The sequence below is a fragment of the Somniosus microcephalus genome, chromosome 1 (genome assembly GCF_052327205.1).
Source record: "Somniosus microcephalus isolate GS21.2 chromosome 1, FLI_Smic_1.0, whole genome shotgun sequence".
In the NCBI taxonomy this organism is placed as follows: Eukaryota; Metazoa; Chordata; class Chondrichthyes; order Squaliformes; family Somniosidae; genus Somniosus; species Somniosus microcephalus.
This window is the reverse complement of record NC_140987.1, coordinates 214,311,850-214,326,489: the sequence shown is the minus strand read 5'-3', so window position 1 is coordinate 214,326,489 and position 14,640 is coordinate 214,311,850. Positions and strand designations below refer to the sequence as shown.

The window sequence follows — 14,640 nt, the reverse complement described above, 5'->3', positions numbered from 1 at the left end:
AACTTCTACCACCCTGTGTGTGTAGAAGTGTTTCCTAATTCCACTCCTGAAAGGTCTGGCTCTAATGTTTAGACTATGCCCCCTAGTCCTAGAATCCCCAACCAGTGGAAATCGTTTCTCTCTATCTACCCTATCTGTTCCCCTTATTATCCTGAAAACTTCAATCAGATCACCCTTTAACCTTCCAAATTCTAGGGAAACAACCCTAATTTGTGTAATCTCTCTGCGTAACTTAAACCTTGAAATCCAGCTATCATTCTAGTAAACCTACGCTGCACACCCTCCAAGGCCAATACAATATAACCTTCCTAAGGTGTGGTGCCCAGAACTGCTCACAGTACTCCAGGTGTGGTCTAACCAGGGTTTTGTACATCTGCAGCTTAACTTCTACTCCCTTGTACGCTAGTCCTCTAGATATAAAGGCCAGCATTCCATTAGCCTTTTGATTATTTTCTGTACCGGTTCATGACATTTAATGATCTATGTACCTGAACCCCTAAGTCTCTTTGGACCTCCACTGTTTTTAGCTCACCATTTAGAAAGTACCCTGTTCTATCCTTTTTAGGTCCAAAGTGGATGACCTCACATTTGCTTACATTGGGCAAAACTGTGGCAAATGGATTGCATTCACTTAATCTATCAATATCCCTTTGAAATGTTATGCTTTCATCTACGCTGCTTACAATCTTTGTGTCATCGGCAAATTTGGATATATGACTTTCTATGCCATCATCCAAGTCATTAATACAGGTAGACTACCCTTTATCCGAACTTCCGAAAACCGAAACCCTCTAAAAACCGAAGGTTTTTTCGTTCAGCGTAAGTCGTGCGCACGACCCCCCCACCGGCCCCCGACCCCCACGCAGACCCCCCCCGGCCCCGACCCCCGCCAACCCCCCCCCCAGCCCCGACCCCCGCCGACCCCCCCGCGGACCCCAACCCCCGCCGACTTACGCTGAGCGTCAGCTTAAGTCGTGCGCACGACCCCCGCCGGCCCCGACCCCCCTGCCCGTAAGTCGGCAGGGGGTCGTGCGCACGACCCCCCGCCGACCCACCTTCCGAAATCCGAAATTCTCCGAAAACCGAAACACGGCTGGTCCCGAGGTTTTCGGATAAAGGATAGTCTACCTGTACTGTGAATAGTTGAAGCCCCAACACAGAACCTTGCTGGGCACCACGAGTCACATCCTGCCAATTTGAGTACCTGCCCATTATCTCTACTCTGTGTGCTGCTGCTCAGCCAATTTCCTAACTTGTTCAATGATATGCCCTCAATTCTGTGGGCTTCTACTTTAGCCAACAGTCTCTTATGAGGGACTTTATCAAATGCCTCTTGGAAGTCCATATAAATAACATCCATAGACATTTCCCCTGTCCACTACTTTAGTCACCTCTTCAAAAAATTCAATCAAGTTTGTCAGGCATGACCTACCCTTTACAAATCCATGCTGGCTCTCTCCGATCAGCTGAAAATTTGAGGCGTTCAGTCACCCTAACCTTAATTATAGACTCTCGCAATTTCCCCCCCTGACAACAGATGTTAGGCTAACCGGTCTATAATTCCCTGGTTTCCCTCTCTCGCCATTCCTGAATCTAGAGAACTTTGGAAGATTATAGTTAGGGCATCTGCAACGTGCTCACCTACTTCCTTTAAAACCCTGGGATGGAAACCATCTGTTTACATCAGGTTTTGGGATTTTTAACCACTCCCTCCCACCCACACCCACACACCAATAGAAAGGATATGGGAATAATCTTGTGTTTTAAAAAAGTGAATTTTCACAGGTTCAGGGAAAGAAAAAAAAACAGGCTGCGGGCTCTGAAGTTATGCATTAAAGCTAGATGAGCCGGATTGTGGAATGTCCACATCAAATGGTCAGGGGTTTGATCCCAGGCCCATTAACTAGGATAGTCCCTCTTCCGAGAATAGATGTTTTCTTTAAATCCGCACCCCAAGCAGGAGGAGAGATAACCGGTTTTACCAACAGGCTTACTGACAAAACATTGAACAGGAAAGTCAGAGTGACTGTCCTCCAACTTACTGGGGACACAGAAAAAGGACAAAGGGAGACATGGGCAGTCAGACAGCTAGATCTGGAGAGGAAGCCTGGCCTAATGAGAGGAAACTTATTCATCGCAAACGTAGAGCCAGTCAATTTCAGAAGGCTGACCAGAAAAAGTTAAGCGAGCCAGCTAAGAGAAAGTGTGGCAAATCTTTATTATTTTTCCTGTTCCCAAGGAGGGTTCGGTAGATAGTTGAATAAAGGTGCGATTTGATCACTTATTCTGCACTCACTTGATATCTAAAATAAAATAGCTCAACAATTTGTATCTGGTCTCATCTCACTATAGTCTTTCAGTCCATCTTCATAAAGATTGCAAAAGCAAACAGGAGAATGTGTGCAAAAGAAACGTTATGCAGTTCAGATCAAAAAGGGGATTCTATTGTTGCACCCCTGGGTTATTCTATTGTATAATTAGATATTGGGCACAACGAGCACATTTCTGAATGCAAGCCCCACAGACCACTTATGGAGGTGACTAGTGCCACTGTAACAGAATATCTAAGGCAGACCTGAAGCCTGGAGCACAAATTTGAAACAGAAAAGGCCATTGGTCTGTGTAAGCTTGTTACAGCAATCCAAAACCCATCATTGTCCCACTCTCTCCCCATCTGCCTCTGCTTCAAATATTTATCCATCCAAGAACCAATCACAAACAGAATTTCAAAATCAAGAGTGCACACTGGGTCACAAAACTACACACCATTGAGTACTAAAGTTCAGTTTTCAATTGATCACATCAAATTACTACTGACCATTCCTCCCGGTAGAATTCAACAACTTTATTATTCCTAGACTTACCGTGGCTAAAACATCTTAAGTCCATAATTTCAGTTTTAACAGCAATATTGAAGCAGGTAGCTACTAACATTATTGTGGTTACTAGCCAGAGTGTTCAGTCAGCAATAATAATCTAAGCAGTTTCAGGGCCAACACATTTTCAAAATGTAATACTTCAAAAGCATTTTGGAACAGCAAGGCTTAAATTTGGATTTATAAAGATCAGTAAAATTTGGAAACATTTTGGCAAGATTTAAAAAAAAAGGTTTATCCTTTTCTGTGCTGAGTTAGCTCTGATCCAGATCACAGAGGCTAATTATAACTTCCCTACTGCAGCTTTTACTAAAATCAGCTAACTTTCCAAACACCAGAGATCAAATATAGAACCATCAGGGGAACAGGGAATTTTTAAGCAGATAAGTGTACCAATTAAGAGACATAAATATATTACAACAGTGACTACACTTCAAAAGTACTTCAGTGGCTTAAAAGCACTTTGGGATGTCCGGAGGTCATGAAAGGCGCTATATAAATGCAAGTCTTTCTTAACTCTTTATAAATAACGATGGATGTGATGGGGCAACAGAAAGATACAAATATCCTCCCTGTCTCTTCGAAGAAAGCATGCTTGAGTAAATTCTACTGCTTAAAATTAGTTATTTCAGTATTGGGAAATGAATACTGTTCCATTTCTTAGTATGCAACATCAAGCATTTCCAGGCCCGATATAGAACAGCCAGAAACAGAGTGAATTTCCCCCTTATTCTGCCTCAATGTACCTTAACCGCATCAAAAGAACAACCACACTTACTGCACCATGAACTTTTTCAGTTATTTTACCCTGATGAGACAAGCAATTACAACGGTTTTTGCCTAATTTATGACACCACTGGGAACTTGTGCTCCAAACTCATTTCACACAGGATCTTTCCTTGAAAGTATCAATTAAGAAAAAACTGGGTGTCACATTAGGCTGTATTCAAATGGAGGACAGAGATGAATGGGCAATTCTATCTTAGTGCAACCCCCTCCCCCCCATAGCCAAGACATTATTTATGCTCAGTAATATAATTATATACACAACCAGACTGGAAATATTGAATAATTAAGATACAACTTCTTACAATTAGGAATTCTAAACTCACATTCTAACTGTGCAACATAAGAAGGGAAATGGTGAAAGTAGTGACAAAAAAACTAAGACAATAGGTAACCTTGGTTCATTGTTTGTACTCTTACCTCAAACAAAAGGTTGCAAGTTCAAACTCCAATCCTAAGACTTGAGCACACACAAGCTGACACTCCAGCACATTACTGAGGGAGTGTTGCATTGTCGGAGATGCCATCCTGTGGATGAAATGTTTAACTGAAACTAGGGTTGCAAAGGGGTGGAAAGTTTCCGGTAAATTTCTGGAAATTTTCCACGGGAAGTTTAGCTTGGGAATTTTGCCCAAAAAAGCACATGCTAGCATAATATTGTTTTTTTTGTATTTCTTTCTTTTTTTCCCCCACAGGTCCTCTCTTAAAATTACTAACAGAGATGGAATCTTAATTATTAAGGAATTTCTTAATCAATATATGTTTATCTTCTTACTTGGCTTGTTTTAATAATTACAAGTCTTGTGCGTGACTGTGAACAAATGTGTCCTGATTGGTTGGATGAGTGGATGGGCGATTAGCTCCCTCTATTTGTAATATTTGCATATCGAATTGTGATTGGCCTGCAGGCATCTGTAAGACTGCTATAGTTTTTTTTAAGATCCAGGTTAGGGGTCCTGAGGGAAGTCATTTTGTTTTCTGCTGATGTTGTGATGATGCAGTAAGTAAATCAGACTTTATACCAAATAAACCAGTTACTTGTTGAACTCTGTTGTCCTTCAATTTAAGATATACAAAATAATACACTATTGGTGATGTAGCGTCATGTGTGTACAGGTCATGCTTCGATCACATGGAGCATCAGCAAAAATGTACTCACCCTGTTGCAATCGTGATCGACCGCAGTTCGACACAGAGATGAATGCCCTTTATTTCTCTGCATAGAACAATGCCACGTTTACCGTCGGATGTGTGGAAGCATTTTACCCCAGGCATTAAAGATGGAAAGACTGTGTACATGTGCAAACACTGTAGAAAGCCATATGTAAAGAATGCCACAAAGATGCAGCAGCATTTATCCAAATGCAACAACTTCACTCATATTACGTCTATTGGGTGCGCAGCTCATGGGCTTAACCTGCTCCTCAAGGACATCATGGGTTTGAGAACCATGGAAGCACTGTACAAGAGAGCCAAGCAAGTTGTTAAGTATGTCAGGGGAAAACAGGTAGTTGCAGCAACCTACAACTCCAAGCAAATGACAAAGAACAAGAACACCACACTGAAGCTGCCCAACAACACTAGATGGGGTGGTGTTGTCATAATGTACAACAGCCTTCTGGAGGGTAAGGAGTCGCTGCAAGAAATGGCAATATCCCAGTCTGGGGATATGGAAACCACCATCAAGAAAATACTGCTGGATGATGTGTTTTGGGAGAGAGTGGTTAGCAGCCTTAAACTACTCTCACCAGTAGCATCTGCAATTGCTCAGATTGAAGGAGATGACGCTGTCTTGTCAGATGTTCTCAGGCTTTTTACTGATTTAAAAGAACAAATCAGCATTGCCCTACCCACATCCCTGCTGCTCAAAGCAGAGGAGAAGGCAATTGTTCAATTCATACAGACGCGTCAAGAATTTTGTGTCAAGCCGATTCATGCTGCAGCATACATGCTGGACCCAAAGCATGTTGGGAGACCAATACTTTCTGGAGAACAGATCAACAGCGCTTACAGTGTGATTTCTACCCTCTCACACCATCTCAATCTGGATGTGGGCAAAGTTCTGGGAAGTCTGGCAAAGTTCTCTACCAAGCAAGGTCTTTGGAATGGGGATGGGATATGGGAATCATGCAAGCATATCAGTGCACATACCTGGTGGAAGGGACTTTGTGCATCTGAGGCCCTGTCACCTATTGCATCGGTGATACTCCAAATCCCACCTTCATCAGCGGCCTCTGAACGAAACTGGTCACTTTTTGGGAATACGCATACAAAGGTGCGCAACAGGCTGACTAACAAGAGAGTGGAGAAACTGGTGGCTATCCGGGCGAACCTACAACTTATTGAGCCAGATACAGAAGTGTCCACCACACAGCTAGACACTGACACAGAGGAGGAAATGGATATGTCAGAGCCAGAGTCAGAGAATCAGGAGGAGCAATGAGGAGTAGAAGACTCAGAAGACTCAAAGGGACAAAATAAGGACAAATTACAGGCTAAATAAGCTGACGCTCTTTTTATTTTATTTTAGATGGGTCTTTTTTGTGGGGGTTCAATAAAGTTCAAAATTATAACCTAAATAAAGTTTTGAAAGCCTGTTTTTATTTGTATGGAACAGTATGTCTATTTTGACGACAAAGATAATATAAGGGTCAGAGACAAAAACCATCAGTGTGCAAAAAAACTCTAAATTCCCATAAATTCCTGAAAATTCCCATGGAAAGTTTCCTCTTTTAAAAATTCCCAGAATTTTGCAACCCTAACTGAAACATCTGAACACAGACAGACTTCTATTTAAGATTCTACTGCACTACTCAAACAAAAAGAGCAAGGAGTTCTTCTGGTGTCTTACCCAACATTCTACCCTAAATTACCACCAAAAACAGATTGACTGCTTAGTCATCACATTTACTGTTTACTGGACCCGGCAATGTAAATGTTGACAGCTAGGTTTCCCTACATAACAGTAACTACATTCCAAAAGTAATTAATTGATGTGAAGCACTATGGGATGTCCTGAGGGTGTGATAATAAGGTGCATATAATTGAGATCTTTCCAACAATACATTGAAGTATTGACTGTAATAGAATTTGGTTCTTCCTCTTGTCTAATCTGGTACCCCTGTACAACAGCACAATGCACCTATAAACAACAACAACTTGTATTTATATAGCACCTTTAACTTGGTAAAACATCCCAAGGCGCCTCACAGGAGCATTAGAAAACAAAATTTGACACCGAGCCACATAAGGAGATATTAGGGCAGAGGACCAAAAGCTTGGTCAAAGAGATAGGTTTTAAGGAGTGTCTTAAAAGGAGGAAACAGAAGTAGAGAGGCAGAGAGAATTAGGGAGGCAATTTCAGAGCTTAGAGCCTTGGCAACTGAAGGCACGGGCACCAAAGATGGTGCAATTAAAATCAAGGATGCTCAAGAGGGCAGAATTCGAGGAGTGCACATATCTGAGGGTTGTGGAGCTGGAGATTAGAAATGGGGGGGGGGGCGGCAGGCCATGGAGGGATTTGAAAACAAGGATGAGAATTTTTTTTTTAAATAAAATCAAGGCATTGCTGAACCGGGGAGCCAATGTAAGTCAGCGAGCACAGTGGGTGAGCGGGACTTTGTGTCAGTTAGGACACGAGCATCAGAGTTTTGGATGACGTCAAGTTTACGGAGGGTAGAACGTGGGAGGTTGGCCAGGAGTGCGTTGAAATAGTCACGTCTAGGAGGTAACCAAGGCATGAATGAGGGATTCAGCAGCAGATGAGCTGAGGCAGAAGCAGAGTCGGGCGATGTTACGGAAGTGAAAATAGACAGTCTTAGGTGATGGCACGGATATGTGGTCAGAAGCTCATCTCGGGGTCAAATATGACACCAAGGTTGCAAACAGTCTGGTTCAAACTCAGACAGACAGTTGACAGGGATGTAGTCAATGGCTAGGGAACAGAATTTGTGGTGGGGATCAAAGACAACGGTCTTCCCAATATTTAGTTGGAGGAAATTTCTGCTCATCCGGTACTGGATGTCAGACAAGCAGTCTGACAATTTAGAGGCAGTGGAGGGGTAGAGAGAGGTGGTGGTGAGGTAAGTAGATAGATGTGCTGAGCAAGTTGATCAAAAGGTGACAGTGGTGGAACAACAATTAGTCTCAACATGGCTACATTAGGAAGAACATAAGAACATAAGAAATAGGAGCAGTAGGCCAATCGGCCCCTCGAGCTTGCTCCGCCATTCAATAAGATCATGGCTGATCTGATCCTAACTGCCAATCCACTATCACAGAACCATCTCCTGCATCTAACAGAATTAGACACACGAAATAGGAGCAGGATCAGGCTACACGGCCCCTGGGCCCGCTCCGCTACCCACAGGGCCATGACCGATCCGAACCTAGACTCATGTCCAAATTCCTGCCCGCTCCCCATAACCCTTAATTCCCTTTACTTCTAGGAAACTGTCTATTTCTGTTTTAAATTTATGTAATGATATAGCTTCTACAGCTTTATGGGGCAGCATATTCCATGGACCTACCACCCTCTGAGTGAAGTAGTTCCTCCTCATCTCAGTTTTGAAAGAGCAGCCCCTTATTCTAAGACTATGTCCCCTAGTTCTAGTTTCACCCATCATCGGGAACATCTTCCCCGCATCCACCCGATCCAACCCCTTCACAATCTTATATGTTTCAATAAGATCGCCTCTCATTCTTCTGAACTCCAGTGAGTAGAGTCCCAATCTACTCAACCTCTCCTCATATGTCCATCCCCTCATCCCCGGGATTAACCGAGTGAACCTTCTTTGTACTGACTCGAGAGCAAGTATGTCCTTTCTTAAGTATGGACACCAAAACTGTACGCAGTATTCCAGGTGCAGTCTCACCAATACCTTGTACAACTGAAGCAATACCTCCCTATTTTTATATTCTATCCCCCTAGCAATGAAAGCCAACATTCCATTGGCCTTCTTAATCACTTGCTGCACCTGCATACTAACCTTTTGAGTTTCGTGCACCAGGACCCCCAGATCCCTTTGTACTTCAGTACTTTCCAGTTTCTTGCCATTAAGATAATAACTTGCTCTACGATTTTTCCTGCCAAAGTGCATAACCTCACACTTTCCAGTATTGTATTCCATCTGCCAAATCTCTGCCCACTTACTTAGCCTGTCTATGTCCCCTTGAAGGTTTTTTATGTCCTCCTCACTCACTACTTTCCCGCCATCTTAGTATCATCTGCAAACTTTGATATGTTACACTCGGTCCCCTCCTCCAAATCGTTAATATAGATTGTAAAGAGTTGGGGACCCAGCACTGACCCCTGCGGAACACCACTAGTTACTGATTGCCAGTCTGAGAAAATAATCCAGAGTTCCTGCTCCTGATTATTACCCAATGATTTTTGCTAGAAATGCATACATATGTAGAAGTCAGGTGAAGATAGGTTCTGCCTCAGCTGTGTTAGCCCTTTATGCCCACAAAACACAGAGCATGCATCAATACTTTTAGTAAGAGAATAGGAGAATACTGGCAAAGGCTAAAAATATAGGCCATTTCATTCAGGGAATCACCCTCCAAGTCCCAAATTTTATTTTTAAAAAGCTGTTCTAGCTCAAACCAGATCTCTCTACACGGGATCATAAACAAATCCAATCCCCTTGTTTTTTTAAGATCAGTCAATTTACTGCACAACATAGTCCATAAACTGACATATCTTAAGCAACAAGAAACCATTATTTGCATCCCATGAAATGTGCAGTCATTGCTTCAAAGTTCAGTAACTGTTTTCCACTATTGGTTTATAAATCATGTCCTCCAATTATTCCATCTTGATTTCCTGTCATATCATTGCCTTTGGGACTTTAAAACTTGAATCATATGCCAAAGCTTCAGCTTCCTCCCATCTGCCTGCCCAGGCAGGGATCCCTTGGCACTTGTTTTGATGGGGGGCTCTTAAGAGTCCTTCCTTGTCATTCACTCAACCAAAAACAGATCAACTAGTCATTCATCTTCCTGGTGTGTGCGAGTCCTCACTGTGCGCAAATCAGCTGTCACATTTGCCTACAAAAAAGTGACTACACTTCAAATGAGGATCTGAAAGGCGCTATATGCACACAAACTCTTTCACTATAAACTCGCTGCCAAAAGAACTTAACCTACAGTCTGTTACTCAAAAATACCTTCCAATCTTCAACTCAAAAATTACAGTTACAAGCCATTATTTGTTTCCCTTTAACTGCATTGTAATTTTGATTAAATTGTACGGAGATAACACTTTAGAACTGAATCAGAGAGAACTTGTGATCCTAAACAACTCCCGGCGTCGCTGCTCTGAGTGTACGAAGCGCCCTTACTTTGAACGAGGTCACCGCCTTGTCGTAGGCCTTGATGAGCGCCGTGTCATCCCAGATGTCCGAGTCGTCGCTCTGAAAGAAGGAAAAGGACAGAATGAACCGCCGGTTGAAGCGACCGTCGAGAACTGTTGGAGCGCAGGCTGCGGGGGCCGGAGCTGGGGCCCGGAGATCCGTCTCCAGCTCCGGCCCCAGTTGTCATTTTACATCGGTGACCCAGCGTCCACCCGGAGCCGCTGTACACGGAGGCCGCCATTACCTGTCCACAGCCCCGCCTGAACACGGTCTCTCCCACCTTCTCCTCCGCCATTCTGGGCACCGCACCGTACAATCGCCCTTTGAACCGGGCGGCTCACAGCGTCATCAGACAGCGACCCATCCTGTCGAGCAGCGCTTTTAATAGGCCATGGGAGTTTCTGGCATCATCATATGGCGACCAAAGTAGTGCTCATTGGGATGTCTCAGCAGTCCCCCAGGGCCCTGATTCTGCCAGTGTTAATTATTGTTCTGTGAAACCTGTCTGCTGTTGCAGGCTTTGCCCAACACGGAAGGTGGTAGTAACGCTCCTTCAAGTCCCTTACTACTGCATTCTAACTCCCAACTGCCAGACCTTTGTCCTCCAATCCCTCCATGGTACATTTCAATTCAATTTTATTTTATTTGGCATATGTACTGTTGTGTCTCCTTGTGTCCTTATTACTATATATATATTACAGACACTTTTAATTCATTTAGATGGTGCTTTTTACTTAGCTGTATTCTTGCTTTTGTTACAGTGCTGCCGCATGGTGCAGAGTGATACAAGATGTCCGATGCTGCACTATGCACAGTGTGCCACATAGCAATATAACTACACCATACTAAAGTAGTTCCATACCAAAGTAGTTCCATTTAACGATGTGATACTATAACAATCCCTCTTTCTCAAAAAACTAAAACATGAAATAACAATTTAAATTAACAAATATATCTAAACTATTATTTCAACTACAAAGAATCGTGAGTTTTTATTCGCGATATCGCTCAGGTGGTTGGATGTTGTCCCTCCATCTTGTGGATTTGGTGGTGATCATTCCTCTCTGCGGTGTTTTGGTGTGTTCCGCTCTCGTTGTTGTTGTTGCTGTCGCCTTTAGAGTTGGAGTGTGCATGCTCGTGGTTGTTTGATTTGTAGCGCTTGTTTCTGGTGTTGTACTGCTTGTGGTAGCTGGTGTTGTCAATGTTGCTGATGTTGTCTGCTGCTTATCCAGTTCAGGTGAAGGTCTGATGTGGAGTCTGTTCCGTCTGTATTGGTTACCAGGTTCAGTCTCTACGAAGTAGGATCTTGGAGTATCAGCTTTTCCAATGACCTTGGCTGGATTCCAGGTTTTCAACATCGGGTCTTGCACATACACTGATTATCCATTCAGCAATTCTGGTAGCGTCTTTGCATGTTTATCGTAATGTTTGCTTCCTACGATTTGTGCTTCTGCCAGCTTTTGTCTGAAGTCCTCCTGGTCCTGGGGAGGATGTATTTTTGCTGGTAGTGTAGTCTTAGTCTTAAACTTCCTCCCATTCAGCAATTCCGCAGGTGATTTCATGTCTGCTTTCAGTGGTGTTGATCTGAGTGATAGGAGGGCAAGGTCTTGGTCTTCCCCCATCTCACTACTTTTGATGAGAGTTCTCTTGCCAGTCTGCATCTGTCTTTCGATGAACCCGTGTCCCCTTGGGAAATGTGGGGATGAGGTTACTATTTTGAACCCATACTTTTCTGCCAGAGCTCTGAATTCACTCGATGTGAACTGGGTTCCATTGTCACAGATTACCTTTTCCGGGATTCTTTGTTCAGTAAACAAGCTCTTTGCAATCCTGGTGGTAGTTGTGGCTCTCAAGTCTTTCATCCTTCTCACAAACGGAAACTTGGAATAGTAATCTGCCACTATGAGATACCATTCTTGATTGCACATGAAGAGATCTGCCCCAACAGTGTGCCATGGTCTTGACGGTATTTCACTAGGTATCTCCTCTTTCTGTTGTACATTTCTGTATTTCTGGCATATACCACATGCATAGACCATCTGTTCGATATTTTTGTACATGCCTATCCAGTATACAGCTGATCTGGCTCTCAGCTTGCATTTCTCCATTCCCATGTGGCCTTCATGTATGAGATGGAGAAGTTGTGTCTGCATCGTCTTTGGCACGATGATCCTCGATCCAGCAAGGAGAATACCGTCTTCTACTGCAATATCATCTTTAATCGTCCAGTATTGACGAATTGTCGCCTGTACCTGCTGGATTCTCTCCAGCCACCCCTGTATTACTTGTTGTGTGAGTAGTTGCAACTCCTCATCTTTGCTCATCTCATCTCTGATTTGACTGAGCTTTGTAGCGGTAACATTCACTAGGTGGTGGATTTTTACTGTTAGGCCCTCCACCTTGTGTTTCTCATATGGTGACAATCGAGACAACGCATCTGCTAGCACCATTTCCTTTCCTGGCTTATATTTAAGCGTGAAGTCATAACTTTGGATCCTTAGAAGTAGTCTTTGCAGTCTTACAGGCGCTTTGCACAGATTCTTCTTATAGATCTGTTCTAGTGGACAGTGGTCACTCTCTATTGTAAATCGCCTGCCATATAGGTATGTATGGAATTTCTCGCATCCGTACTCTACTGCTAATAGTTCTCTTTCTATGTTGGCGTATCTCGTCTCGGCTGACGTCAAGGCCTTTGATGCGAAAGCTATCGGCTTTCCTTCCTGCACCAGAGCTGCCCCTAGTCCTCTGGTAGAAGCGTCTACTTGCAGAGTGACTGGTTTTCTTCTGTCATAATATGACAGACTTGTTTCTTTGCACAACAGTTCTTTAAGTTGTTTGAAATTCCTTTCGTGTGATTCAGACCACTGGTATTCGGTGTCTTCTTTCAATAGCTCTCTGAGATTTGTTGTATGTTCCGACATGTGTGGGATGAAAGAACTCATGTATTGGACCAAGCTGAGGTAACTCCTCAGCTCTTTCTTGTCTTTGGGTGGTTTCATTTCAGCAATCGTCGCAATCTTCTCTGGATTTGGCTTGACTCCCTCTGGTGTATAAATCATACCGAAGAATTGGCATTCCTTGACTTTAACTATGCACTTATCTGCATTTAACTTGATGTCAGCCTTCCTGGTACTCTCCATGGCCTCATGTAGGTGCATGTCATGGTCTCTTTCATCTGCTCCATAGATCTGAATATCATCAGCTATTCCTATAGCTCCTTCACAGCCTCTGTATGTCTCGTCTATTTTCTGTTGAAAGATATCTTGACTGACCTTTAGCCCGAATGGTAGCCGCAGGAATTTGTAATGCCCAAATGGTGTGTTGAATGTTGTCAGTGTTGTTGATTCCTCATCCAACTTCACGTTCCAATATCCATTTCTGGCATCTAGTTTTGAGAAAACCTTGGCTCCTGCCAGTGATGGCGTAATCTCCTCTAGCGTTGGGGTGGGATAGTGGTCCCTCTTTATTGCCTGGTTTAGATCTTTGGGGTCCAAACATATTCTGAGATGCCCGTTTGGCTTTTCTCGTACCACAATTGAGTTTACCCAGTCTGTGGGTTCAGTGACCTTTACGATCACTCCCTTTTCTTCCATCTCCTTTAGCTCTCTTTCAAGCTTTGTCTTTAGCTCGATGGGTACTTTTCGTGGAGCATGGATAACGGGCTTTACCTCTGGATCGATGGTGATGTGGTATTGGAAATCTCCGAAACATCCCACTGTATCATCAAAACATTCCGGATACATGTCTATCAAGTCTTTTTTACTCTTGATTTGTGGGCGGTTCTCCAGTGGGGTGTTGCTGTCTATCTTCAGTGATGCACTGAGATCAATCTCAACTTCTCGCAGCTGTTTAATCCCAGGATCGCTGGCCCCTCAGTGTCGGTGACATAGAACATGCAGTTGATGTTCTTTCTTTTATGTGTCCCTTTGATAAAGGTTATTCCGAGTTGTTTAATCTCACTCCCCCGTATGCTGTCAGCGTGACATTACTTGCCTTTAAACAACCGCTTTTCGGGTAGCCATCTTCTCTTAGGTTTTCGGGAAAGATCTGCTGGTACAGTCTCAATGGGAGAATGTTGCTCTGAGCCCGTGTCCAGCTTCAACTTTAAGTTGATGGTTATGGGCCGACCTTTGACCTTTTTTTTGATTTGTATGATGGTGTGCAATTCTCTCCTCGGAGTATTTTCCGCTCTGGACATCTCGTGAAGCTGTATCTTTATGGTTTCGATGTTTAGTGCATTGTGATCATCATCATCCTGCTCATCCATGGCATGGATATTGTGTTTCTTTCTCTGGTTCTGCTGTCCGCCTTTGTTTTTGATGTATGTTCCTCCTTTCTTTGTTCTACACCTCGTTTCCCAGTGGTTTAGTTTGCCACATGCATTGCAGCTTGTTCCATATGCTGGACATTTCCTCTTGTCTGTGTAATCGTGCAGTCTTCCACAATTTCTGCACGTTTCCCCCATTGTCATGTGCATGTCTTTGTGTGTTGTACTTTTCTCTCACTGCATCCACTCTGTTGTCCATCTCAGAAGCCGTCCGCATGTCAGCCGTTTGAGAAATCAGCGTTTTCATTTGCTGCTTCATGGCTTCATAAGCTCTCGCAGTATCTATAGCCTCCGT

General features: G+C 43.4%; 1 protein-coding gene across 2 annotated transcripts in view; it reads right to left on the bottom strand.

Moving 5' to 3' along the window:
- Positions 1–10,634, bottom strand: part of smn1 (survival of motor neuron 1, telomeric) — a 28,597-nt gene extending 17,963 nt beyond the window's left edge. Inside the window, exons 1-2 of one of the 2 annotated variants that reach the window (XM_085989900.1) lie at positions 10,263–10,634; positions 10,007–10,078 (exon numbers count right to left, since the gene is read on the bottom strand). In XM_085989900.1, the coding sequence (XP_085846026.1) occupies positions 10,007–10,078; positions 10,263–10,313 (123 nt within the window). In that variant the 5' untranslated portion in view covers positions 10,314–10,634. The remainder of the gene's footprint in view (positions 1–10,006; positions 10,079–10,262) is intronic. The other variant, XM_085989890.1, reaches the window with a different exon arrangement.
- Positions 10,635–14,640: the final 4,006 nt, after the last annotated feature.